General features: G+C 45.3%; 1 protein-coding gene across 6 annotated transcripts in view; it reads left to right on the forward strand.

The window, feature by feature from the left end:
- The window catches only part of BACH2 (BTB domain and CNC homolog 2), a 389,117-nt gene that overhangs the window by 342,257 nt on the left and 19,604 nt on the right, over nt 1-27,256 (forward strand). For all 6 annotated transcript variants that reach the window (XM_055535470.1, XM_055535469.1, XM_055535472.1 and 3 more), the window contains one exon: nt 24,174-25,772. In XM_055535470.1, the coding sequence (XP_055391445.1) occupies nt 24,174-25,772 (1,599 nt within the window). The remainder of the gene's footprint in view (nt 1-24,173; nt 25,773-27,256) is intronic.

Genomic DNA, 27,256 nt, shown 5'->3' on the forward strand with positions numbered 1-27,256 from the left:
CAACCAGGGATCGAACTTGCATCTCTTGCATCTCCTGCATTGGCAGGTAGATTCTTTACCACAGTGCTACCTGAGAAGCACAATACCATGAAATGTATTGTTCATTTTCATTCCTGTATTCTATTAGCAACATTTCTGCCTCTCCAAATCCTTTTGAAAACAGAGAAGTCTGCATCTGAAGCTTTGCCTGGTCTAGGGTCTGCCTCACCCAGAAAACATCTTCAGGAAACCTAAAATCAATGGGATTTTTTTTTTCAGTGGATAACACAAGCCAGTTTTGAGTGTGATTTAAAACTCACTATATAAATTCCTCCTGGCTTGCTTCAGCTATAAGTGTCCTCTATTTTTCATTGCCAACTCTTTCTGTAAAACATACATCCACTCCACTTTCGACACTTCAGATTTCAAGTGGAAGAGAGCTATTTGAAGGCCTACTCTCAAAACTGACTCATTGGACCTTGTAGACTGCTTTAAAAGCTACCATGAGTATAGATGTATATGTACATTTTTTTAGCTTTGAGCTCTTTTTTTTTATTGACATATACTTGATATACAATATTGTGTTAGTTTCAGATATCCAGCACAGTGACTCAGATATATATATAGAGAGAGAGAGATATTCTTTTTTAGATTCTTGTCCCTTATAGCTTATTATAAAATATTGAGTATAGTTTCCTATGCTATACTGCAGGTCCTTGTTAGTTATCTGCTTAATATGTAGTAGCGTGTATCTGTTAATCCCAACTTTCTGATTTATTCTTCCCCCGCCCCTTTCCCCTTTGGTACCATTAGTTTATTTTCTATGTTTGTGAGTCTCTTTCTGTTTTAGAAATAAGTTCATTTGTATTTCTTTTAGATTCCACTCTATGTTCTTGCTTTTTGAAAATGATCTTTGACTCAAAAAAATTATAGCATTTGCATTTATGGGCATACAGTTATGCAGTGAGCTTTTTAAAGGCACTTTAAGCTGGAGCCCGTATCCCTCTAGTTTTGGTTGTGTCCTGTTCTTCTGAAAAGATACATATGCTTCATTAAGCTAAGATTTATTAGCAAGGCCACCAGGTGATCATGGGACAGTAATTTTTTACATATCAATTTTGACTCGGTGCATTTAATTGGCAGCAAGGAGAAATATTAAAGGATCTTGCTAGCGCAGCACAATCCACGGGAAGTGAGAAAGTCAAAGGAGTGTTTTTCTTCTGTGATATATTGGAAATCATAAAAACTTGGTCTTAAAAATCATCTGACCCAGCGCTAAGGAAAAGGGCTATATTTTCTCTTTGGTACATCCCTTGTGTCTAATATACTGTTGATGATGATGATTAAAAATAACCCTTAGTGAGCATTCACTATGTGCCAGGCACTGCTTCATACACAATATGTGTTTAACTCATTGATGCCATGAGATTGCTACTGTTATTATCCCCAGAAGCCAAAACTGTTTCCCCAGAGGAAACTGAGGCAAGAGAGACTAATTAACTTGCCTAAAGATCGACTCCTAAATTAAGGAACCAGAATATAAGCCCCGGCAACCTGACTCCAGAACCCGAGTTCTTAACCCCTGGTCTCAGTGATGACAATAGTAATCTTCATTAAAGATGCACATGCTGGGCTTTTAACTGTTGGGAAAATAAGCCCTGGGGTCACAATCCAGTCAGCTGTAGACATGGAGACAGCAAGTCCCTCCAGCCCTTGTTCAAGGTTTCCCTGTGCCACATAGAAATTACCATGAATGCAGCACTGCAAGTTTGTCTTTACACAAAAAAATAATGAAAAGGATGCTGAAAAAAATTTAAACATACAGTGATAACAAAGAGAAAATGCCCGAACTCTGAAATTTTCATACTTTTTCTTCACTTTACCCATTGATGACTCAATTCACACCACTTGATCACAAAAAGATCTGAATATGTAGGTCACCTTGGCTTACATAAGGACCTGGCTTTGCAGCCTGTTTTGAAGCACTGAAGCCATAAAACACAGCTAAGACAACAGCTGCATAGATTTTTATAATAACCCAGTGTGGTCTGCAGAGTAATGCCCCCCACAAAGATGGCTACATCTTAATCCCCCAAAGCTGTGAATACACTACCTTACATGGCAAAAAGGACTTTGCAGATAGGATTAAGGATCTTGAGATGCAGAGATTTTCCTGGATTATCCAGTTGGGTTCAGGGTGATCACAAGAGTGCTTATAAGAGGGAGGCAGAAGGGTCAGAGTCAGAAAGTTCACTTTGCAGTCTGAAGTCCATTCAGGTGATGATGGAAGAAGTTATAGGGACTATCACCACAGAGCTGGTCAGCTGCTCCCCAGTTACCACCAGACTCAATGGCCAAGAGGAAGGTTGCCTTTTCCCCATCTGTGATCATTGCTATTTTCAACACACCAGCTCATGTTATACTAGTCTGTCTCTCTGCCATTCATCTTTATTTAAATTTTTAAATTTAAGTTCTGTAAGAACTTTCAGCTCCTTCTCATTGCCAGACCAGAATGATTGATTGGGCAAGTTGGCTGTTTTTAAAAAAATCCTACATCATGCAGTAGCTAAAATATCAATGGCTGTCTTCCCTTAAAGAAAGCTCTAGGCTACAGAATTCTGAGCCACATGCTCCCTAATAATTTATGACTCTGAATCCTAAACTACCTTGGTGACTCCTGCGAACCTTAATTCCTGCTGGAATCGTCACACGGGAAAAATGTGATATGTGTCTCAAGCAGCTTCCGAGTGGAACCTTACTGTCACTGATGTGGTCCAGATTATGGCTTTGGTGAGTGAGTTAGAAGCACTGTGACCCTCTTTTAATCATTCTCAGTCTTGATTTGGGTCCTCACTCATCGCCAGCTCTACCTCCTCATGGTCCCCCTCATTTGTCCACACCCCCACACCCCAGCATCCCACCATAGCTGTATTCCTGCCACCCCTCATGGTGCACTGGGTTCTCTCCTGTGTCTTTGCAGGATCCACCAGTTCCCTTCCAGTACCCAGCTGATCCTCACCCAGGCTTCAGCCTGGGTGTCACTTCCTCAGAACCAGACGCCCTTCTACCAGCCCCTGGGTATGCTGGTAGAGCATAAAGGCTCTCCTCTCCATTCCAGCTCTTATTTATTATCAGGCTGCTGACCTGTCTCTGCCCCATCCACCTAGAATCTCTCAGACCAGGACCCTTCCTTCCTTATTCACTGTTTTATCCCCCCAACACCTGAGACTCTGTGGAACCATGGGAGGTGGGCAGTATGCCTTAGGTAAAGGAACAGAGGGGTCTGTGCCCTACGTTGTCAAGGTGGTCACCAGCCAGAATCCCACAGCGTAAAGCCCCAGAGGGAGAACACCTGATCTTATTATCTTGTCCCAAGTATCACGCTCCTCAGCTCAGACATCTCCTCAGACTAAGGACTGCGGTGGAACTGGGACCCACTGGTCTCCAGGTGAGGCGGAACCCTCGCCAGGCTGACGCAGGTGCTCCCATGTCACTAAGTGGAGAAGGTAAACTAACATGACCCGGGGAAGGTACCGGCTCTACGGTGTTATTGAAAAGTGAAAGGGAAGTGTTAATCATTCAGTCGTGTCCAACTCTTTTGTGACTCCATGGACTGTATAGCCCACTGTCCATGGCTCCTCTGTCCATGGATTTCTCCAGGCAAGAATACTGGAGTGGGTTGCCATTTCCTTCTCCAGGGGATCTTCCCAACCCAGGGATTGAACCCAGATCTCCCACATTGCAGGCAGACTGTTTACTGACTGAGCCACCAGGAAAGCCCAAAGTGTTATTAACACTATACAAGTAAAGTGCATTAAGTCTCATATTTATTTCACTCTTCCTCTCAGAGCTGAAGGAAATTCAGCATGCAGGAGAGAAGCCTAATCAGAATGAATCCTCCCTGTGCACATACAGACTTAGTGGTGGACCCCACAACAACAGATAATAGCAGTTGATAAAGTAATGTTATCATCCAGGATGAACGAAGAACAAATAAAGTGGCCTTTTAGGTTTTTTCGTTATGATCGGCGGAAAATGTTTCCGGTGTGGTGAACAAATAACAGATCCCAAATTCCCGTTCTCTCCTCCCTGAGAAGTACACCATTCAGATTCCACATCTGTTTGTTGAGGCAACTGGCTTCTCCTCGCCTCGTTCTCTTTCTCTGACTTGCCCTGAGGCCCAGATCTATACACCTCTTGTGTCCTTGTGCTCCCTCTCCTGGTCTTTTTAATTTTTCAGCGAGACAGCGTTCCTGAAATGTGTCCCCCAGCCGGGGTGGGGGGGGGGGGGGCGGGGGGGGGTGCCTGGAGGGGAGAAAGGAGCCAGCCAGCACCGCAGGGCTTGTTGTAAGATCCGAGGGGGATCAGAAGCAGCGTCTTCGTTGTTTGCGGTCCAGCTTGATGAAGTGAAAAGGGGCCATACTGGCATGGACAGGAAACGTGCCCAGCATCCTTTTTGAGAAATGAAATGCTTGTCCAGAAAAAAAAAAAAAAGTGTCATAAAAAGCACTTGATGGTACATTTTTGAAAAACGTGCCTCCCTAGAGATACACATATACACGTTCTGTGCCCTGCGTGTTAACGGTGCTAATTACCTAATTATCTGGTCAGGTGGAATAAAAACCCCCTTTGACATTCCGTTCCTTCCATATGCCAGAGGAAGTGTTTGGTGTCTGCTCTGTGACCGTGGTGAGGAGCGAACTGGATTCTCTTCCCACTAAGAGCAAGGATGTCGAACGGTCTGTGCAGCTGGCCGGGGCAGTGCTTGGCTCCAGGGGCACAGCTGGGAACAGGGCAGTTCAAGTCCCCACCCCAGAGCTGGCAGGACCACACACCCTCAAGCGGGATGGACTTCACAGGGCCTCCATGCACGCAGTGTCCCCTGGGGCTGCCTGTGAACTCTGACCCTGCCCAGCTTCTTTGGCTTATGGCAGTTGCTTCTTAGACATTTCATCATTTTATCTCTTATATTCTTTTTTTTTTCCTGTTTGACTTTCTGAAATATCTTCCCCACTATGTCGTTTTTCCTACTTTACTAGGTAAAAGAGGATTTTGACTTTGCTTTTTCTCAAGTTGATATAGAAGCTCCCTCCCATCCCCCAGATGTAAAATCCTGATTCTCACTTAGCATCCTAAGAAAGAAACAGTTTTGCTCGTCCATGTAACTCTCCCAGCCTCCTCGTGCAAACGAGCTTCCAGCTCCTGCAGTTCCTACAGCGATGGTATACAGGTGCCCCCCGAAGCCCCATCTGTTGTGCTCTGTGGCTTTCTATGCACCATCAGCCTTTCTTGACAGATCGTTTCTGTTTCTACCTTGGCATCCCTTTTATGAGGGCCAGTTGAAGTTTCATGCAGATGGGGTGGAGGGCCCTGGTTTCTCTCTGGCAGACAAAGGTGTTAAATACAAGATGCTTATGGAAGATTTTTTTTTCTAGATGGCCATGAGGCTATTTCTGACGTCTGCTGTGGTCACGATCACAGTATTTGGAGGGCGTGGGTTGTGTGCTCTTCTGTTCTCCAGCCTGCTCTCATTCAAGCTCAGCGCTATCACACAGCCCATCAGACCCATCCTTCTTCTCGTACTTTCTGTCACTCCAGGAGTCTCAACAATGTATAGTTTAACATATAATTATACTCCCCAACTATGGATAATACATCATGAGTTCCTCCAGGGTAAGACTGTCTGTTTTGCTTCTGTTTACCTCAGCACCCAACATAGCAGATGCTCAAGTAAATATTTTTGGATTGATTATTGTTGATACAAGATACCTAGGATGTCTACAAAAATCCTCATGACCCCAGTAGTACTCTGTGACCTACTAATTTCCTATCATTTAACCTTTTGTGAATACTGTATCATCTAACTGAGGTGAAAATGTGGCCTTTTGTGAATTCCTTTAAAATGTGTGATATTATTGGCTTCTGAAAAGAAACAACAAACTCTTCTTTACAATGCAGATGTTTTTGAGGTTTTATTAGAATACATGTAGATGACCCATAAAAACAGACCTTCATCCCTCTGGGTCGTCCCAGTGCACCAGCCCCAAGCATCCAGTATCGTGCATCGAACCTGGACTGGCAACTCGTTTCATACTGGAATGGGGAGGGAGGAGGGAGGGGGGTTCGGGATGGGGAACACATGTATACCTGTGGCGGATTCATTTTGATATTTGGCAAAACTAATACAGTTATGTAAAGTTTAAAAAAAAAAACAAAAAAAACAAACAAACAAAAAAAACAGACCTTCAGGAATTTCTCATCGAGACAAGCATGACACTTTTGCAGCAATTTGGATGGAGCTAAAGATTATCATACTAAGTGAAGCAAGTCAGAAAAAGAAAGACAAATACCATATGATATCACCTATATGTGGAATCTAAAATATGATACAAATGAACTTATCTATGAAACAGAAGCAGACTCACAGACATAGAGAACAGACTTGTAGTTGCCAAGGGAGGTCAGAGAAAGAAGGACTGGGAGTTTGGGATTAGCAGATGCAGACTATTATATATAGAATGGATAAACAGCAAGGTCCTACTGTATAGCAAAGGGAACTATATTCAGTATCCTGTGATAAACCAGAATGGAAAATAATATGAAAAATAATATGTATATACACATGTATAATTGAATCACTTTTATGTAGAGCAAAAATTAGCACATTATTAATAAAATTAAAAAAATTTTAAAGGCATAACATTCAGATAGCAATGTAAAACAGCACTCATGTACTCATGTGATTGTATGCCTGAGCTGGGGGTCTGTGGGCAGCAGCTCTTGTCCAGAGTGTGTGTGAGGGGGTGGGCATCCAATTTAATTGCCACCTCCTTCACAACGGTTTCCCCTGGCCTTGCATTCCATACTGAAGGACACCCTGCCCCCTGTCCTCCATAGATTTCACAGGTACAATTGGCATCAGTAAAGCAAAGTGAAGAATGGACCCAGGCAGTGAGCACAGCTTGAGCAAATGCTAGAAGGCCAGAGAAAGGCTGGTGGTCAGGCTCAAGAGGATAACTGGAGATGAGATTGAAAGGGGAGTTGTTTGGGGGGAATCCGGAAGGTCAGATGGAAGAGCATACAGTTTGCTCTCTAAAGCAGGTCATCGCTACTGGAAACATGGTCCATGTCAGGAACATTTACCCAAAGACTCTTCGGCCTCCCTGGAATGGAGGATCCAGAAAGATCATCAAGGTGCAGGAGAGGGAGAGGTGGTATCAGCAGAGAGGACAGGAGAAGTGGTATTAGTTTTCCCTTTTGCTTTGAGTCTCAGAATTTTTACCACAAAGATGACCTTACCCAGAGGTTCTTAAGCCCTGGCCTCCGACACTTGTTAAATAAATGACGGGGCCATCCAGACACCTGCTAGCATGGCTGAGGTTTTCAAAACTCCGCTGAACTGGAAGGCTGCTTATCATCCACTGTGGATGAGCTCTAGGGTCCTCACTCCCAGGAGCCAAATATTTCCTGCTCTCATAGAGCAAGGAAACTGGAGGGCTTGTTTTCCATTGTAGTCTGATTTCCAGCTTTGATGACTAACATTCCATCAAAATACTGGAACACCCCCAACCAAGTATTGTAGGTGCCTGAACTCACATCCTTAAAGGTATATTCTAAAATACATTGATTCACCCCAAACAGCTGTTATTCTTGAGATTTGGTGTCTCTCAGAAACCAAAAGTTTGTTTTCAGGACTCGAGAGGTATCTTCCTTTAGAGTAGAAAAAGTTGTCTCCCTGGTTAGGAGCTCTAAATAAAGAGGTCTTTCATTACAGTTCCAAGCCACATTCAAAGTAGGTGGCCCAGAACAGCCTCCAAGGGGCATTCTGGATGCACCTGTGGCTTATTTCCTTTTCTCACCATCCCCTGAGTTAGCATGAAAAGTGTGTTTCAGCCCCGCAGAAACTGGACACAGCCTGCCAGTCATTGGTGGAAATTTCTGCCTCACCTGCTTCAGCAGCAGTGCTACCAGAGATGACTCTACTGTCCAAAATAGGCCCCTAGGGGACTCCCCCTGGTGGTGCCGTGGTTAAGACTCTACATACCGAATGCAGGGGCACAGGTTCCATCCCTGGTTGGGGAATTAAGATCCCATGCCAAGTGCAATGGCCAAAAAAAAAAAGTCAGAGGAGGCCCCTGCCTTCATGCTCCATGGTCTCTATCCTGGACATACTGCCCTTCTCATAGGAGGCTTACATCCAGTACCGTGGCTGTCATTTGCAAGCCTGGTGCCCTAGTTCCCACGGGAGGCTGTTGAAGGCTGCAGGGCAAGAGCCCAGTAGATCCAGGCAAAAATGGCAGCCTTGGCCACACTGATGGTTGGACTCCCTCTTCATTCCCTCCTTTAATGATGGGAATCACATAGAGATAAGGTGAGAACTAGCTGGGGGAGTAGCTGAGTGACATCAATTTGAGTTCATGCACCGATCTAGGAGTATGGATATTGTGTCAAACTGATTTCTGCAACCTTGATTACTGCAGAGCTGTGTGTTCCATCTGCTAGTCCTTTAACTCCAGGGCAGCCATGGTCCGGCTCACACACAGAAGGTTGATGGCCGCTGTTTAAGTCCTCGCAGAGCACAGATGGCGCTTGCATAGCATCAGCATTGACTCTTCCCCATTGGCAAAGCCCGTTGTGGAAACAGGAGGAGGGAAGAGAAATCAGGAATACACGGTCTCTTTGGCAAAACGTCTGGTTCCCATATATGCGTTTACCCTGGCTTACTGTACCGCCTTGGATAGCCCAGTCAGCATGTCTTGGCTTCTGTTTTAAGGTGGATAGTAAAGGACTTAGATGGAGGAAACTAAAGACAGTGGAGATACTGCTGTCATCTAAACCATGTTTGTAAGGCAAAACCTGTAGCTTTGTTCCTTCCGTAAGCCACAGTAACACCCACTTCCATTGTAAATGGAAAAGCTCTGTTTGAAAAGATGATACACATCTTTTTAGAATTTTTAGTGTTTGTCTCAAAAGCCTTTTAGATGTATTATCTGAATTTATTCAGCATGCCCCTATTTATTTATTCCTATTTTGCAAATGAAAGATTGGCAGTACTTGCCCAGGTTGTCAGGGTTAGATTATTTTCCCCACCAAAGACAGTGATTCTCCCTTGGTGGCACTGAGCCCTCATGGCGAATGGGGTGTTAGTGGAATGTAAACCCACTTGCTTCCAGAGGTCAAGAAGAAAATGACATTTTCCATAAAAGACGTGTGATCTGCCAGTTCTTCAGTTTTTATTTCAGATGGAGAATATGACTTCAGTTCTTGAAAGAAAAAAATAAAAATTCCCTAACCAGGCATGAGCTTCCCTGGTGGCTCAGACGGTAAAGCGTCTGCCTGCAATGCAGGAGACCCAGGTTCGATTCCTGGATCGGGAAGATCCCCTGCAGAAGGAAATGGCAATCCACTCCAGCACTCTTGCCTGGAAAATCCTCCCATGGATGGAGGAGCCTGATAGGCTACAGCCCATGGGGTCGCAAAGAGTTGGACACGACTGAGCAACTTCACTTTAACCAGGCGTGACAGATGTCTTCAACTGTGTGATGGATTGTCATGTGAAAGGAGGACTCAGGTTGTCTCCTTGCGGCCTTACTAGGGTTAGTTCAATTCAGTCCAGTGAATAGTTATTGAGGACCTCCAGTGCATAAGGTTCATGCTTTAAACTGAAAGTGGGGGGGTGGGGGGAGGGACAAATATCCTCCTAATCTCATGACACTGATTATTGCAAGTGGGTTTGACATTGATAGGAAAGTGCAGAGTATTTGGTGAATCACTTGATAAACCAAGGAGAAGTAGAAGACAGAAGCAATGCTTATTTGGGTGAAGCAGGAGTAATTAAGAAATTGAGCTGGAAATTATTGCCAGAGTGATAAATAGAATTTCTTAGATAGCTCAAGTAAACTGCGCGAGCAAAAGGGCATGACATGGAGATATGGCCATGAGAAGAAATTCTTTATTCAAATGAAAAGTGTGACCAGCTGGGCAGAAAAGCAGAGCAGCAGCATGCATCCAGAAACTGTAAGCAAGTTGAGAAACCCGAGGGCAGGAGCCTACTAAGGCAAACTAGGAGGAAATAGGAGAGAAACGAAATTGACAGTGTAGGAGGACCTCCTTACGGATTATATAGTCGGAGCAATTACGGACTCCAGGTTTCAGTTCCCATTTACAAAATTAGGGCAAAGGAGACGCATGATACAGAACTTCAACTATATAAGTAGCTCTCAGAATTCTCTTCAACTAACAGAATACCTGAACGGTTATTGATTTGCCCTATTGGTGTTTTCACCTTTAGAGGATAGACAGTTCAAGACTAGAATTGCTACTTTGGTCCTAACACTGACTAACTAAAAGGAACTGACAAGAGTATACACAAGAGAATCCTTAGAAGAAACCGTATCATTTTAGAGAACATGACAAAGAGGAGATTTTGCACAGTCCATAATTATTTCAAGACCTGTTTTTATTTTGATTTAAAAAAGCACAACATGAATTTACCATTTTAACCATTTTTAAGTATCCTATACTAATGTCCAGTAAACATCTTACTTTAAAAATAGTCCTTTTTTGATAGCAGCTATCCTAATGTGTCAGAGGTGATCTCTTATTGTGGTTTTGACTTGCATTTCTTTCATGATCAGTGACTCTGAGCATCTTTCATATGCTTGTTGGCAATTGGTCTGTCTCCTTTGGAAAAATACCTATTTGAGTCCTTTGCCTTTTGAAAAAAACCAAATTATTTGATTTTTGATGTTGAGTTATAGGAGTTCCTTATATTATTGATATTAACCCCTTACTAAATATACGATTCACAGATCTCTTCTCTCATTCCATAAGTTGCATTTGCACTCTGTTGTGTCTTTTTAAGATTATGTATTATTTGGCCACGTCGGGTCTTAGTTGCAGCCTGTAGGATTTTACTGAATCATGTGAGCTCTTTGGTTGCATTGCACAGACTCTCTAGTTGTGGCATAGGGGCTGAGTTGCTCTGTAGCACGTGGGATCTTAGTTCCCCAACCAGGGATCAAACCCACGTCCCACACATTGCAAGCCATTTTCTTAACCACTGGACCACCAGAGATGTCCTTCTGTTGTGTCTTTTCCCGTGCAAAAGTTTTTAAATTTGATGTAGTCCCATTTGCCTCTGTTTGCTTCTGTTGCCTGTGGTGGTGTCATATCCAGGAAATTATTGCCAAATCCGGTGTCGTGAAATTTCTGCCTTGTTTTCCTTTAGAAGTTTTCTGGTTTGGGGTTCACGACCTTTTGAAATTCTTTTTTAAAATCAGAGAAATGTAGAAATTACGCCTATGCAGGGAAAGATGACTCAGGATGGCTATGAATGTCCAAAACAAAGTTCAGATGAGGACCTTCTTTATTTTTTTCTACAAAGGATGGTAATTGTGCCAGCAGTTCTCTGTTTTGCTCAGATTTTTTTGAACGGTAGGAAAATATGAGCAACTCTGAATAGGTATGCATGCCAAGTCACTTCAGTTGTGCCCGACTCTCTGTGACGCTGTGGACTGTAGCCTGCTGGGCTCCTCTGTCCATGGGGTTCTCCAGCCAGGAATACTGGAGTGGGTTGCTGTTTCCTCTTCCAGGGGATCTTTCCAATCCAGGGATCGAACACATATCTCTTAAATCTCCTGCATTGGCATATGGGTTCTTTACCACTAGCGCCACCTGGGAAGCCCATGAAAAGGTATACAGGACCTGCAAAAACAGTATCAAGAAAACCCAAGCTCAAAATGAGTGGAAACCTTTCAAAGAGGGAGAGATAAAAGAAATGTATTGTCCTGTGTGGAGCAAAAAGATAAGGAGACCAACAGCTACTTCTTGGGGCTGACCATTAGTATTGAGGATGACAGAGAGCCCTGAATTACCTTTATATTGTGTGTCATAGAGAATGTTCAGTAGATGGAAAACTGAGGAAAAACTTGGAGAAAGAAATGGAAACCCCAGGTAGAAGAAAACACCTAAGCTCCCAGTCTGGATGAAGTCTCCCGAAGGACAGGCAAGACATAGTCATAATGATGGCACAACTTGTTAAGGTCAAAATCTTTGAGAAACTGTGGGGCCCAGGAAAACATTGGAAATCTGGAGGTGAAGCTATGGCATTACAGGTTTTTTAAAAAGGAAGAAAGTGAATCTTAAAAAGTTTTCCTGGAGAACAATTTATATAATAAGAACAGTTTCTTAAAATTGACACGGGTGTACACTTGGGTTAAGAAACCAGTTTTGTACGATTAAGATGGACATGTGGCTTATCGGTAGCAAATGCTAAGGGGAAAAAAAAAGCAGCAGCAGCTCAGAGATGGTAATTGGTAGCAGCATAAGTAATAAGTGGCAGTGAAATAAACCTTCGCATTCATCAAAAATAGACTCTAGACGGAGGGAGGTGATAGTTCTGTCCTCTGTTCTAGTGACTGGAGCATCTACTCAGTCCAGGTATCTTGCTGGAGATGTAGTCAAGCTCAAGATGTTTCAGAGGAGGGCAGTGAGGTGGGGAGAGGGGCTGGTAACTGGTTAGGTTTCAGGGATGGGTTGCTGCTGCTAAGTCGCTTCAGTCATGTCTGACTCTATGCGAGCCCATAGACGGCAGCCCACCAGGCTCCGCCGTCCCTGGGATTCTCCAGGCAACACTGGAGTGGGTTGTCATTTCCTCCTCCAATGCATGAAAGTGAAAAGTGAAAGTGAAGTTGCTCAGGGATGGGAATTTTGGCTTAATAGGAAAAGCCCAGGTGGCGCTAGTGGTAAGGAATGTGCCTGCCAATGCAGGAGACTCAAGAGATGCGGATTCAGTCCCTAGATCTGGAAGATTCCCCTGTAGGAAATGGCAACCTGCCCCAGCATTCATGCCTGGAAAATTTCATGGACAGAGGAGCCTGGCAGGCTACAGTCATGGGGTCGCAGAGTTGGACAAGACTGAGCGCAGGAAGAACCATTAGAAGGCTCTGATGAGAAACTGAACTTCTCAAGACTAGAAGCTTTAAAAACTGTTTTGTGTTATCTGGTTGAACATCAAATGGTTGATGGTTGGTTTGAAATGACTAGAGGGGTCTAGGAGGTAAAACCAAACCTTGACTCAAGAAAATTCTAGTCTGTGAAAATCACTGGTTTCCTGAAAGAGGGGAGGGGGTCATTCAAATGGAAATTAGGTAATTTTTTAAATCTCCTAAAAAATAATTTTCTGTTGGAGGTGGTTTTTCAAATGAAACTGTAAACCTCAATGCAGGTTTTACTACTTGTTTACCAGTGAGTAGGATGCTTTTCACTTTCATTTTACACTGAAAAACGTAAAAAGTTACTACTATTTTATACCTATTTTAAGATCTACAGTTATACTGAAATTGAATTTTTAAGAATTACTCCGTGAGCTTCATTATATAATCTTTCAGAAGAGAGACTTTCTGTTTTCATTGTATGCTTTTAGAGTAAATATGAGTACAGTGCCTTCTATTTGAATCACCTGTGACTCTTGCCCATCATTTAGCTGGGAAACATAACTATCAGGTAACTGCAGGAGAAAATAATTAAGGCCACACGTGAAGGAGTGAGATGAGTAGGTAAAACCACCCAGGTGAAGTGAAGGTTCTGCAGGGCCAAAGCGTTGCCAGTTTCCAGGAAAGACGATGATGAATGTTTGCATTTCCTTCCCTGTTCTCTTCACCCAGATACCTCAGGGGCAGTTTCAACTGTTTAGGTAGCCCCAAGATAATTTGGAGTCAATGGACACAGGCAGGGGTCACGTGACATGCCCCCTAGACATGAGCCTTACCAGGCTGCCTTTCCCATCTGGAACAAAGCTTTGGGATAACATGGCCCCCCACCAGAAAGGCATTTCTGCTCTGATGCCTTCCAGATGCCAAGAACTGAAGCTGAGCTGAGCTTGCTGGTTTATCAAATTCCTATGTGATAGAAGAGCTCCCTTGATTTACCAGGTTTCATCAGGCAAGGAAGGGACTTAGCAGTTAGCGTCCTTCTTCAGGAGAAATCTAGGCACTGGATCCGAATAATATAAATGACGATAGAACCAGATGTGAGATTCACCCTTCTTCCTACTGGGGAAGTACCACATCCAGTTGGCCAGACTCCTTTGGATAGAGCTGTAGAAAAGTGACTGTTTTCAGTTCAGTTCAGTTCAGTTGCTCAGTCGTGTCCAACTCTTTGCGACCCCCTGAATCGCAGCACGCCAGGCTTCCCTGTCCATCACCAACTCCTGGAGTTCACTCAGACTCACGTCCATCGAGTCAGTGATGCCATCCAGCCATCTCATCCTCTGTCGTCCCCTTCTCCTCCTGCCCCCAATCCCTCCCAGCATCAGAGTCTTTTCCAATGAGTCAACTCTTCGCATGAGGTGGCCAAAGTACTGGAGTTTGAGCTTTAGCATCATTCCTTCCAAAGAAATCCCAGGGCTGATCTCCTTCAGGATGGACTGGTTGGGACTGTTTGAGAGAATGTAATAAAACCTGCAATCCTGTGTGTCCATGTGAAATGTCATTTCTTTTCTGGTTCACTTCAGAGAAACAACAGCCAGTATGAAAGGAGCAGGAAGATATTTAAAATGGATAACCAACAGGGACCAACTGTATAGCACACGGAACTCTACTCAGTATTATGTGCAGCCTGACTGGGAGGAGACTTTGGGGAGAATGGATACATATATATGTATAGCTGAGTCCCTTTGCTGTCCACCTGAAACTCTCTCAATATTGTTAACTATACTCCAGTATAATATTTAAAAAAAATTTTTTTTTAATGAAAGGAGCAGGAGAGTTGAACTCTGCATTCAGAAGGCTTTATTGAAGCCCTGGCTGACCAGCCATGTGACTTTGGGGAAAATCCCTTCACCTTTCTGGGCTTCACCTCATTTGGCTTCCTTGTCTGTAAAATGGATGAGGATTGAGTCAGGGAAACAGAAACCATGCCAGGTGTTTCAAACAGAGGGGGTGTAAGACAGGGAATTGGTTAAACAGGTGTTGGAAAACTCAAAGAACATGAAGTGGAAGGAGACTCAAGCCAGTGATTAATGACGGCAGGTCGCGGCTCCCACTCCCAGGGCTGGAGGGATAAAAGTGGCCTCTGAGCATGGAGGAGGGGCTGCATCAGGGAGGAGCCCACCACTTCCAGACACCCCACCAGGGAAGGAAAGAAAACAAGAATGAACAGGAACCGCAACTGCCTTCCTCCTACCTCTCATCTCCCACAGTGCCCCCTATGGGCAGAATAAGTCACCTGACGAAGGAGCCTGGTTTAAAAACAAACCTGAAAAAGTTTAAAAACTAATCTAGCTTCAGCATTAGAGAAGGAAACATAAAGAGAATGGGCATGATTGTGATACATAGGAGAGTTGCTAAGAGAGTAAATCCTAGAAATTCTCATCATAAGGAGAATTTTTTTTTTCTTTTTCTTGGGTCTTATATGAGAAGATGATGTGTTAGTTGCTTTGTCATGTCCGACTCTTTGTGACCCACAGACAGCAGCCTACCAGACTCCTCTGTCCACGGAATTCTCCAGGCAAGAATACTGGAGTGGGTAGCCATCCCTTTCTCCAGGGGCTCTTCCTCACCCAGGGATCAAACCCGGGGCTCCTGCAATGGAGGCAGATTCGTTACCATCTTAGCCACCAGGGAAGCACACGATGATGTTAGCTGAACCTACTGTGGTCATAATTTCACAGTATATGTCCATCCAACCATCACACTGTACACCTCAAACTTATACAGGGATGTATTTCAATTGCTTCTCAATACAAGTAAGGAAAAAGCAAAACAAGAGTGGATGTGAGTCTGAAAGACAATAGGAAATAATCAGCCTATGAGTTTATAATATCAGACTAAAATTAAGTGATAGAAGTCAAAGTTAGTAGTTGGGTCAGAACTATGGAGATGGTCCTGTTACGTTTGTATTGAAGTAATACTACTGGGACTTCCCTGAAGTCCTGTGGTTAAGACTTTGCCTTCCAATGCAAGCAAGCAGTGCAGGTTTGATCCCTGATCAGGAAGCCAAGATCCCATATGCCTCATGGCCAAAAAAACCAAAAACGTAAAACAGAAGCAATATTATAATAAATTCAATAAAGACTTTAAAAACGATCCATATCAAAAAAAACTCTTTAAGTAAAGTAGTACAACTACTTCAGTTCATAGATAGGTAGGGATGGATATATAGATAGATTTGGTTCTGATATAGACAGTTTCTGAATAATTTTTTGTTGAAGTTTTTGAAATTAAAAAAGCTTGTATTAGTTCATTATTTAGGAAAACTACAAGATGTATTCAATACATTTCTGCAGACCCTTGCAGAAGAAATCATAGCAGCAGCATGGATGATTATAGGATTCTTCCTCGAGAGTTCCTGGGAATTCGTTTTAGAGAATCTGGATCTGTGAACTGACTCAAGTGTGGGATCATGACTCTATCATGGAGACTCAAGCAGGGCTCTGTCCACTTAACCTACATGATCTTCTTTTCTTTTTTCACCAATCAAAAAGTTTCTTCATGGGCTGACTGTATTTCAGTCCAAGATACCCATAACCCCGAGAGGCACTTGACCTACACTGCTGATCCCAGTAACTGTGCCCCTAAACCCTTGGAGTTTCACTCAGATGGATTTCACTGGCTCTACCCTCAGATGACATCACCCCTCTGAGATCACCATTTCAACAACCGGGCATAGACAGCAAGTGTGTGTTTATAAGGCCAGACATGGGCTTCTGACCTATGTCATTGCCTAGGGCCCCATGCTCAGAAGGACCTTGTCATCACCTTTTCAGATTTTTTTAAATTTGGATCTTAGCTGTATGATGCAGGCTCTTCACTGCCATGTGTGGAATCTTCATTGCCACATGTGGGATCTTTAGTTGTGGCATGAAAGTTGTGACATGCTGAATCTAGGTCCCTGACCAGGGATCAAACCCAGGCCCCCTGCATTGGGAGTGTGGAATCTTAACCACTGAACCTCCAAGGAAGTCCCACCATGTCATCCATCATCTTAAAGTTCTCAACTTCCAAACAATAAGACCACGCTTCCACTTTGCACTCGGCCCTGCAAGTCTGATAGCCAGTCCTGGGCTGGAAGGACAGGTGTGATTAGAGGCCCAAGAAAGGCCTGACTGAGAAAATGGCATTTGAAGAATGAGCCAGGCCTTTCTTATTGTGATGAACTTCAGCTTAGCGTTCAAAAGGTCATCTCTTCTAGGAAGGCTATGCAGACACCCTTAGCAATTACTCCCCCTAGCTTGGTCCTGCCTTAGCAAGCTGCAAATAACTGTTACATACTTATATTACATTCTAGACATTTGTACTGAACATCTGTCTCTGGTCAGTGAAATGTTAGCTTTTTGGAGAAGGAGACTATATATTATCATTTTTGTAATAACAGCAATAATAATTGCTGTTACTCAATGCTAGAAGCTGTTCCATAGGTTTTGCTACAAGGCAGGCACTGTTGGTCTTACAGTTGGAGAAACTGAAGCATATAACAATTAACTAAGCAGTTCAAGTTACCTGGTACATTGTAGAACTGGGGCTTGGATGAAAGACAGCTGGTACCCTCAGATGCCATACAGTGCATAGTCAGTGCCCACTCTGTGGGCAGCGAATGAACGAATGAATGAGTAGACAAAAAACAGTCAGTAGTTAAATGATCAAATAGAGTCTCAGGGACAGATTTACAGACAGGAGAGGAACTTTATATTGTTCCTGGAAACCCCAATTCAAGCCTGCACAGGAGAGAAAAGACGCTTAATTTCATGCTTGTAAACTACATTCACTAATAGATTTTCAAAAAAACCCCACCATATGAAATTATATACTTGTAGATATAAATCAACGTGCTTTAGTTTTTGTATTGTTACTTTAGGCATGGAAACATTGATTTCTCTGGCTCTATCGTTAACTAAAATTAATATTAAAATAACCAGAAGTTCTGTTGAAATAGTGAGGTTAATTTAACAAACACATCCTGAATGTAGTATGCTTGTATAGCATGCTGCTTTAGGGAGACACATGTGATAATATGGATATTAATTTTAGAAAATTAAGATTAGAAGCGATGCTTCATCTCTAAATCAGTCTTCAGCCTGCAGAAGGGGATGCAGCGTGGTGCGGGGGTGGAAGGGAGGAGTGAGTTGTCATCAGTGTTGTTCTCTTTATTTGACAAGTGCCTTGCTGTGCAAATACAACCCAAGTCAGTGTTTTCAAAAACCGATTGGCAAAGCTTTGCTACCTTCTCTTCCCCGTTCCGGGAGTGGAGGAGAGATCTAGCTTCACTGGGATGTAATGTTGCTGAAGATAAAAGAGTCCATGTTTTGTGAGGCTGGGATTATGGAACCTTGGGTACGTGCCACCCCTCTCCTGGGGTGCAGTCCCCAGATCTCCTGACCATCTGATCAACCTTGGGCAGATGGGCTCAGTGCTGCAACCATGAATGTATACTGCCAGCAGCAGCTGAGGTGAGGAGGGACATCCTTGGTGGTCCAGTGGTTGGGCCTCTGCCTTCCAATGCAGGGGGCTAGAGTTTGATCCCTCATTGGGGAACTAAGATCACACATGCTATAGAGTGCAGCCAGAATTTTTTTTTTAAACTTTAAAAATTAAAAAGAAAACTGAAAGAACCATCAGAGGAGACCTTTATCACATGGCTCGAGTATGGAATGCTGGTCATGTCTCATAAAAATTCCCAAACCCTATTTTCAATTTATGCCTGCAGCCTAACTGCCTGATCCCTATAATAGTCCAGAGCAATGAAATTGTTGAGAAGTTTCCTTTCACCAGCTCTGTCCAGCAGCACACGGGGCACATTCTCAGAGAATAAACCCCCCAGTCCTGCTAACACAGCCCCTAAGCGTGCCCTCTGCTCCCTACATTTTCATCACTTCTTTCTTTCTTCTCCAGCAGAGATCGTACATCAGAACCCTGGGGGAACAAAGGGTGGAGGCTCCTAGCTTCAGTGGGTTACATTTTCAACCCATGAATGGCACATGGATGCACACCACAGGGCACAAGTCTGGTGGTCTGACCTTGTTTCTTTCAGACCCAGAACCCAAAGGTCAGTGCCACTTGCCTCGTGTGTGCTGTTGACTGAGGTCACAGCCTCCTTGGGAGCAACCAGAGAGCAAGGCGAGGTTATTTGCTGACCTCTCGTGGACCTTGGTCCCATTGTGCCCAGTGTGTGAGCCAGTCTCATCTGTAGCACAATGCATATTGCATACTATATGATGAAAAAAATACTCTTCAAAACGATCCAGCAGCCAAGGGGGACTTCCCTGGCAGTCCAGTGATAAACACTCTGCACTTCCACTGAAAGCGACATGGGTTCCAGCCCTGGATAGGGAACTGGGACCCCACATGCCTCGAGGCACGGCCAAAAAAAAAAAGAAAATTTAAAAAAATGATCCAACCTAAATATTACTTTCATAATGCGAGACTGCTATCCCAGGTGCCCCTAATACTGTATTTTGCGCTTGTTCGTCATTCCTTTAGACCATTCCTGACAGTAATTTTGAGCCTAGATGTGTCTGCTTCCCTTAGAGCAGTGGAGCACAGCTCCATTAACACCAGTGAGCTGGACTGGCTTGCTATTTCTCATTACTTCATTCCATTGTAACTTGGTGATCATTACCTTTTTAAATAACATTTTTATGGGTCATTAGTTTTGTGTGTGATTCTCCACCTCCTACCCCCCATCTTATTTTCCCCAAGAGCCTTATTTGTTACAAACAGAATGTAAATAAAAGTGGAGGCTTGTGGCCCAGTTTCATAAACATCCAGCTTCACATTGGTACCTGGATATTTGTCATCGGTACCTGGATATTTGTTTTCTGAGGACAATGTGAGGTGAAATGATTCCTGAAAGTGGAAAGACAGTGCAAGCTACTCAAGATGGGGGATAAACCAATACTGAGAAAGCCTCTGCCTGTTTTAACACCAGAGATGGGTTCCTGGGAGGGATGGGTGTTGCAGTTCAGAAGGTACCCATTGTATCAAAGCAATGCTTGACCCAGATCAGACCTGTGTGTGCATGTATGCATGTGAAGTTGCTTCTGTCATGTCCAACTCTGTGTGACCCTATGGACTGTAGCCCACTAGGCTCCTCTGTCCATGGGATTCTCCAGGCAAGAATCCTGGAGTGGGTTGCTATACCCTGCTCCAGGGCATCTTCCTAACCCAGGTATGGAACCCAGGTCTCATGCCTCCCGCATTGGCAGGAGGGTTCTTTACCTCTAGCACCACCTGGGAAGCCCAGATCCGACCCCAGTGGAGGCAATTCAGTGCACTCCAGGTGTCCTGCTTACATGTGTTCAAGGGACCATACGGACCTCAGCCATCTCCTCTTCTGAATTGGTCAGGATTTCTCAGCTGACAACTCATCATGTCATCTTGTGACAGTGCTTCCATTCTTTTTTTGTTTTTTTGTCTTTGTTTTTGGCTACAATGGGTCAGTTGCGGCATGCTGGATCTTTAGTTGCAGCATGCGAACTCTTAAGTTGTAGCATGTGGAAACTAGTTCCCTGACCAGGGATTGAATCCAGGCCCCCTGCATTGGGAAGCTGAGAATCTTAGCCGCTGGACGCTCAGCCCTCTCAGTGTTAACATGGTTACTTAAAATTAATTTATTGTTCATATATCTCTTCCTCAAAGCTAAATCATGAGTTTATTAAGGACAGTGCTGAGTCTTAGACTTAACCATGCCTCATAGCACTGGTTGGAATCCCAGCTCTCCACTTACGAGCTCTATGATGACCTTGGACGCATTCCTTCATCTCCTTGCTTCTCAGTTTCCTTGGCTACAAAAAGCATGGCAATCCTGCCTGCCTTGCAGTACTTTAGGAAAATCAGCTAGAATGGTGCTAGGCAGTAACAGGAGCTTGGTGAATAATAATTGATTCACTAGACAAAACCCTGCACACAGAAGCTGAACAAAATGTAGCAGAATTGAATGTAACAAAACATGATTTAACCTCATGGGAGGGAAGAGCTAATTATGGTTACTTAAGATTTCATGGTGAGGACACCATTTCCTCTGACCTGGTCTTGAATGACAGTTTACAACCCTGTTTTTATTCTTGACTTGTTTGTGAGCATGTGACCATCATACCAAGCTCGTCATGTCTCCTGAACCCAAAAGGATTGGTGAACTGATTTGGGATGTGGAGACTGTGCTTATTGGCATCCTTGGCCCCACTCCTACATTTAAGCAACAGCCTGGCCCTAAGTGGAGCTTCCTGCAGCTCCTTGCTGCCCTGAGGCAGGTGGTGGCTCCCAGGACTTATCTAGTGATACCCATGGATGTCTCTTAGCTTCTTCAGGAATTTTCTTTAACGCAGTCATAATGGGGGCAGTGGTGTGGCTTACTGAGACCACATCAAGATTAAAAAAAAAAAAATGGGGATGAGAGTGTAAGGAGCGCTGTATGAAAAAATAAATACATAGCATTGAGATGAGTTTCCCAGATTTCCCATATAATGAGTGCATCTGCCAAAACTCAAGATGTGTATTATCTACTCTGCAACTAGCAGATTGCCTTGGGGTGGAGCAGAGGATGCTTCCTGATGAAGGAATCAAATCTGTCTTGATTCTGCCACTTTCTCTTTGTGGTGGAGCCACGTTACAATGAAAATATGGGTCCTGTGACATTCTCGGCAACCTTCTTTAGTTACTTATCAATATGCACTTCCTTATCTTACACCCCCTTTTAAAGGTTCCTGGGAGAAAAGTACATAAAACAGACATCTGCTGAATCTGTTGCCATGTCAACTTGGAACAAACGTGGTCAGATGTGCTCCCTTTCGATATGGGTACTAGGGGTGAGTGAGTAAGTGAAAGTCACTCAGTCGTGTCCGACTGTTTGTGATACCATGGACTATACAGTCCACGGAATTCTACAGGCCAGAATACTGGAGTGGGTAGCCTTTCCCTTCTCCAAGGGATCTTCCCAACCCAAGGATCGAACCCAGGTCTCCCACTTTGCAGGCAGATTCTTTACCAGCTGAGCCACAGGGAAGCCCACAGGTACTAGAGGACACAGCAAATAAGAACCCCTGCCCACTGTTGATTAGTTAATTGGTGTAGTTTGTGGGTTGACACAATGCCTTTCTCCAAAAGTAATCTAAGACCAAACTTACCAAACAAACTGTGTTGTCACTGTCTCGACACTGTAGTTTTATGTTAGGGGCTCAGTTGAACTTCTGACATACTCAGTAATATACCAGCTTTTATCAGATATTTAGAGACCCTAGTTAGATTCAGGGTCACAAACAGAAATGAAAAAGCCCCTGCTTTGAAGAAACTTTGTTGTCCACTGGTAGAAAGACACAATTAAGTACAATAAAAGGGAGATGGCAGTGATTGCCTTTGTAGAACTATAATGTGGGTCTTGCAATCATGTGTTTTTGTGGTAGGTTTTTATTGAAAGTATTTGAAAAATATTAACAATTAAAATTCCAGTCATCTCTGTATCTAAGAAATTTACCTTACTAGGCATTTCCTTAGAATGCAGTGATATAGGGACTTCCCTGGTGGTCCCTGGTGGTCCAGTGACTGAGACTCCGAGCTCCCGGTGCAGAGGGATGCATGGGATCCCATGGGATCATGCATGTGATCCCACATGCTGAAACTAAAGAGCCCATATGCCACAACTAAGACCTGGTGTGGCCAAATAAATTTTAAAAAGACAAGGTGCAATGCTATAAAATCAGTGCTGCCTTGGGGAAGACCGAGTATTTCCTCACTCCGGCCATGGAGACTCAGAGGATGCTGTCATTCGATCTCTAGGAGGTCTGCAGAGGGTTCCCAGAGGAGCGATGTCTGAGCTGAATTTTGAACAACAGTTTCAGGTCCTCACAAGAGTCTGGGCTCTGTGTGCTGTGCTGAATTCTGTTCCTGTGGCAGTCATCTACCAAGCCTGCTGGTTTATCTTGCTCCACATTTATTCCCCTAGCAGAGATTTTTTTAATCACTGCTACTATAGCTTCCAGCAAGGACCCCATGACCACTGCTTTCATTTGTTTTGTACATGTGATTCATGAATGTGCCTCCCTTCCCTTCCTTATGGGGTCAGCAGTGCTTGCAAGAACTTAAGAGGATGCATGGGTTTGTGTATAGGGTAAGGGCAAAGAGTCGGACACAACTGAGCGACTGAACACAGACACACACAAGGAAGCCTGCCCTGACCACCAGGAGGTTTCATCCATTTCCATCTGAAAAAACAACTGGCCTTAGGCAACGTATTTCTAACTAAGTCATTCTGCGTGTTTGTGTGCATGCACGCATGCCCATGTACACACGCTGTGCATAAATAGCACATTCCCAATCTGTGTAAAATGAAATGGATGAGCAGCACAGGACAGTAGGCTCAGCCCCTGAAGATTTACCAGGAAAGAAGACAGCTGTGTGGCAGGGCTGCTGCTTATAATTAGGGAAAGAATTGCCCATGTCCAGTGCCATTCAGCAGCTTCAACCATTTGAATGACAGCCAGTTTGTTTAGTTTTGTAACACCCTCCACGCCCGCCCCCCCCCACCCCCGTTTTATGGGCCAAGAGTTAATTTCTTGTTGAGAACACTGCTAAGGACTGTCATCTCTGGTATCATTGTTAAGATGGGATATGACATGATGGCTGGCAAATCTCAACTAGAAATCATGATGAGTGAGCAAAAAAATAGGAGTTGCTTTTAATGTCTCTTTTTAACTTTGTAAGTGAGCAAAAAACTATTTTCAAAGCCCCGTGGACTTTCCGGTTTTTAACAGGGCCATATTGCCGGTTTTGCAGTTGACAAGAAAATTATAACGCTTTCTTTGGCTCGAGCGAGCTGTAAGAAGCATCACAGCACTCCTGGTGTACAATGGCTCTCAACAGGATGGATGGGGAGGGAAATTAATAGGCGTCCCATTGTTACTGTGCATTTTTGCCAGGATATTTCATTAGTGTAAACACTGAACCCGTTGTCATCTTGTTTAGCCACTTGACCCTGGTGATTTTCAGTTCTGTGTATCGTGATGAGTAGAGCAGTGGCGTGCACGAGACAGGCCCTAATTATTGGGAGCCGAATCATTGCTGACCCAGGACGAGATTAACTGCTCCTTTGCAGTCTTTATCCTGGGACATTAGCGCTGTCTGGTTATCTTGCTTCAGTTGAGAGATTCGGGACAATAGCAGTGCTGACGGTAACGGTTGGCGATTTCCCTGTTTGTTTTGCAGGTCACGGCCAGGGGGTTTGGGCCACTGTTGCAGTTCGCCTACACCGCCAAGCTGTTACTCAGCAGAGAAAACATCCGCGAGGTCATCCGCTGCGCCGAGTTCCTGCGCATGCACAACCTGGAGGACTCCTGCTTCAGCTTTCTGCAGACCCAGCTCCTGAACAGCGAGGATGGCCTCTTTGTGTGCCGGAAGGATGCTGCGTGCCAGCGCCCGCACGAGGACCCCGAGGACAGCGCGGGAGAGGAGGACGACGAAGAGGAGGAGACCATGGATTCGGATACGACCAAGATGGCTTGCCCTAGGGACCAGATGCTTCCAGACCCCATCAGCTTTGAGGCCACCACCATCCCAGTGGCAGAGAAGGAAGAAGTTTTGTTGCCCGAGTCCGACGTGCCCGCGGACACCAAGGAGAGCTCGGCCAAGGACGCGTTAACGCAGTACCCCAGATACAAGAAATACCAGCTTGCATGTACCAAGAATGTCTATAACGCATCATCACACAGTACCTCAGGTTTTGCAAGCACATTCAGTGAAGATCACTCTGGCACCAGCCTCAAACCGGGGCTTGCCGTGGGGCAGATTAAAAGCGAGCCGCCCAGCGAAGAGAACGAAGAAGAGAGCATCACGCTCTGCCTGTCCGGAGATGAGCCTGACGTCAAAGACCGAGCGGGCGACGTGGAAATGGACCGGAAACAGCCCAGCCCCGCCCCCGCTCCCGTCCCCGCGCCCCCTGCCGGGGCCGCCTGCCTGGAGAAGTCCAGGGGCGCGCCCTCCCCGTCCTGCTTAAGGTCTCTGTTCAGCATAACAAAAAGTGTGGAGTCGTCCGGCTTGCCCGGTACCTCTCAGCAGCACTTTGCCAGGAGTTCAGCGTGCCCTTTTGACAAGGGGATCACTCAGGGTGACCTTAAAACTGACTACGCCCCTTTCCCGGGGAATTACGGACAGCCCCACATGGGCCAGAAGGACACGTCCAGCTTCACCATGGGGTCGCCCCTCAAGGGGCCTGGCTTGGAGGCTCTCTGTAAACAGGAAGGAGAGCTGGACCGGAGAAGCGTCATCTTCTCCTCCAGCGCCTGTGACCAAGTGAGCACCGCGGTGCACTCGTATTCTGGGGTAAGCGCTCTGGACAAAGACCTCTCCGAGCCGGTGCCAAAGGGCCTGTGGGTGGGGGCCGGCCAGTCCCTCCCCAGCTCACAGGCCTACCCTCACGGTGGGCTGATGGCGGACCACTTGCCAGGAAGGATGCGGCCCAACACTAGCTGCCCGGTGCCAATCAAAGTGTGCCCTCGCTCGCCCCCGTTGGAGACCAGGACAAGGACTTCCAGCTCGTGCTCCTCCTACTCCTACGCAGAGGATGGGAGTGGGGGCTCGCCCTGCAGCCTCCCTCTCTGCGAGTTCTCCTCCTCGCCCTGTTCCCAGGGAGCCAGATTCCTTGCCACAGAACATCAGGAACCAGGCCTGATGGGAGACGGAATGTACAACCAAGTCCGACCCCAGATTAAATGTGAGCAGTCTTACGGAACCAACTCCAGCGACGAATCCGGATCGTTCTCGGAAGCAGACAGTGAGTCGTGTCCTGTGCAGGACAGGGGCCAGGAGGTAGGGAACCCGCATAAATTCAAGCATGTGATCCACCCTCAGTCCTTTATCTGGACTCTCCCTGACCCCCCCCCCCCACTGCCAGATTGTTCTTGTTTGCCAAGATTAAAGCAGTTAAGGTACCGCCTCCCCCATCCTCCCCTGGCGGCTCAGTCTGTAAAGAATCTGCCTGCAGTGCAGGAGACGGCCTGCATTTCAAGAGACCTGGGTTCGAACCCTGTGTGGTGAAGATCTTCCCCTGGAGAAGGAAATGGCAACCCACTCCAGTATTCTTGCCATGGGAAAGCCCATGGGCAGCGGAGCTTGGCAGGCCACAGTCCGTGGTGTCACAGTCAGACACAACTGAGGGACTAAACCACACACCCGCCCCATCCCCCTCATCCACAGAGGCAGAATCCTTCGAGGTGATTCAGAATTAACCAGTTTGCCCCAGACAGCACTTGAAATTTGATGGAGATTTCAGTCCTCAAAAAGCAGAGGCAAAGAGCTTAGTGGGAAAAAAGTCTGATGCCTGAAAGCGTGTGCAGGTACTCCAGATCCCACCCCACCCCCCCACCCCCCACCCTGTCTGCTTTGAAAGAATGCCATACCTGTCACCGTCATCCTTGCCCCTCGCTTCTTCAGTGAGAAGAAAAATATAAAATTGCTTTCAGAATTGACTGAAACTGGAGAGATTCACAGTAAGCCCATGTTTTCCCAGCACCTTTAAGTTTCCTTGTCAACAGGGACCCTGGAGTCATCCCTTGTCCATTGCGAATGCAGGTGATGGACAGCTCACCATCCATCCTGGCCCCAGTATCACTGAGGAAGCACCTTTGTCAGTCGCACCTAACCGTATCATGGGTCATTGCCCAAGGGCCCCACAAACGGTGAGAGTCATTTTAAGGAGCAGTGGGGTTGAGTAGCAGTTTTTGTCCACACTAAAAGTGAAGTGCTTTCTAGGTAAAAATTCCCAAAGGCTCCATCCATATCTTCCCACTGCTGGGAGAGGAAGCAGGTGCAACGCCAGCCACATCGTGAGCGAGACTCATGTGGCCAAGGAAAGAAAAGAATGGACACCGCAGGTGATCCCCCTTCCCTTGTAACACGAGAAGCCCCCAGAAAGAGCTGAGGGTGTCTGTGTCACGATCTGGTAGTGACTGCCAGGGACCCCACGTGAGACCTGCCACCTGTGTCTCAGAACAAGCCCAGTGCCAAAGCCCCTCCTGAGAACTGCATCTCCGAAAAACACAGGCGGAAATGAAGCGTGATTCTCATTAGGCCAGTGCACTTCCTCCATGTCTGCGCTGCCTGGATATTAGCCTCTAGTAAAGCAGGGACGTTAACCCAACCAGACAGCAGAAATGCCACACGGGGTGAGCTGGCTTTTCACAGAGCCACGTGCAGTTTATTCAGCCCTCTGTGAGGTTGGCAAGAAGCACATGAAGGGTTTCGATTGGGCATGTTTTGCAAACAGCTTCCAAAGCTCCCTGTACCAACTACAG

This window comes from Bubalus kerabau, chromosome 9 (genome assembly GCF_029407905.1).
Source record: "Bubalus kerabau isolate K-KA32 ecotype Philippines breed swamp buffalo chromosome 9, PCC_UOA_SB_1v2, whole genome shotgun sequence".
Classification (NCBI taxonomy): domain Eukaryota; kingdom Metazoa; phylum Chordata; class Mammalia; order Artiodactyla; family Bovidae; genus Bubalus; species Bubalus kerabau.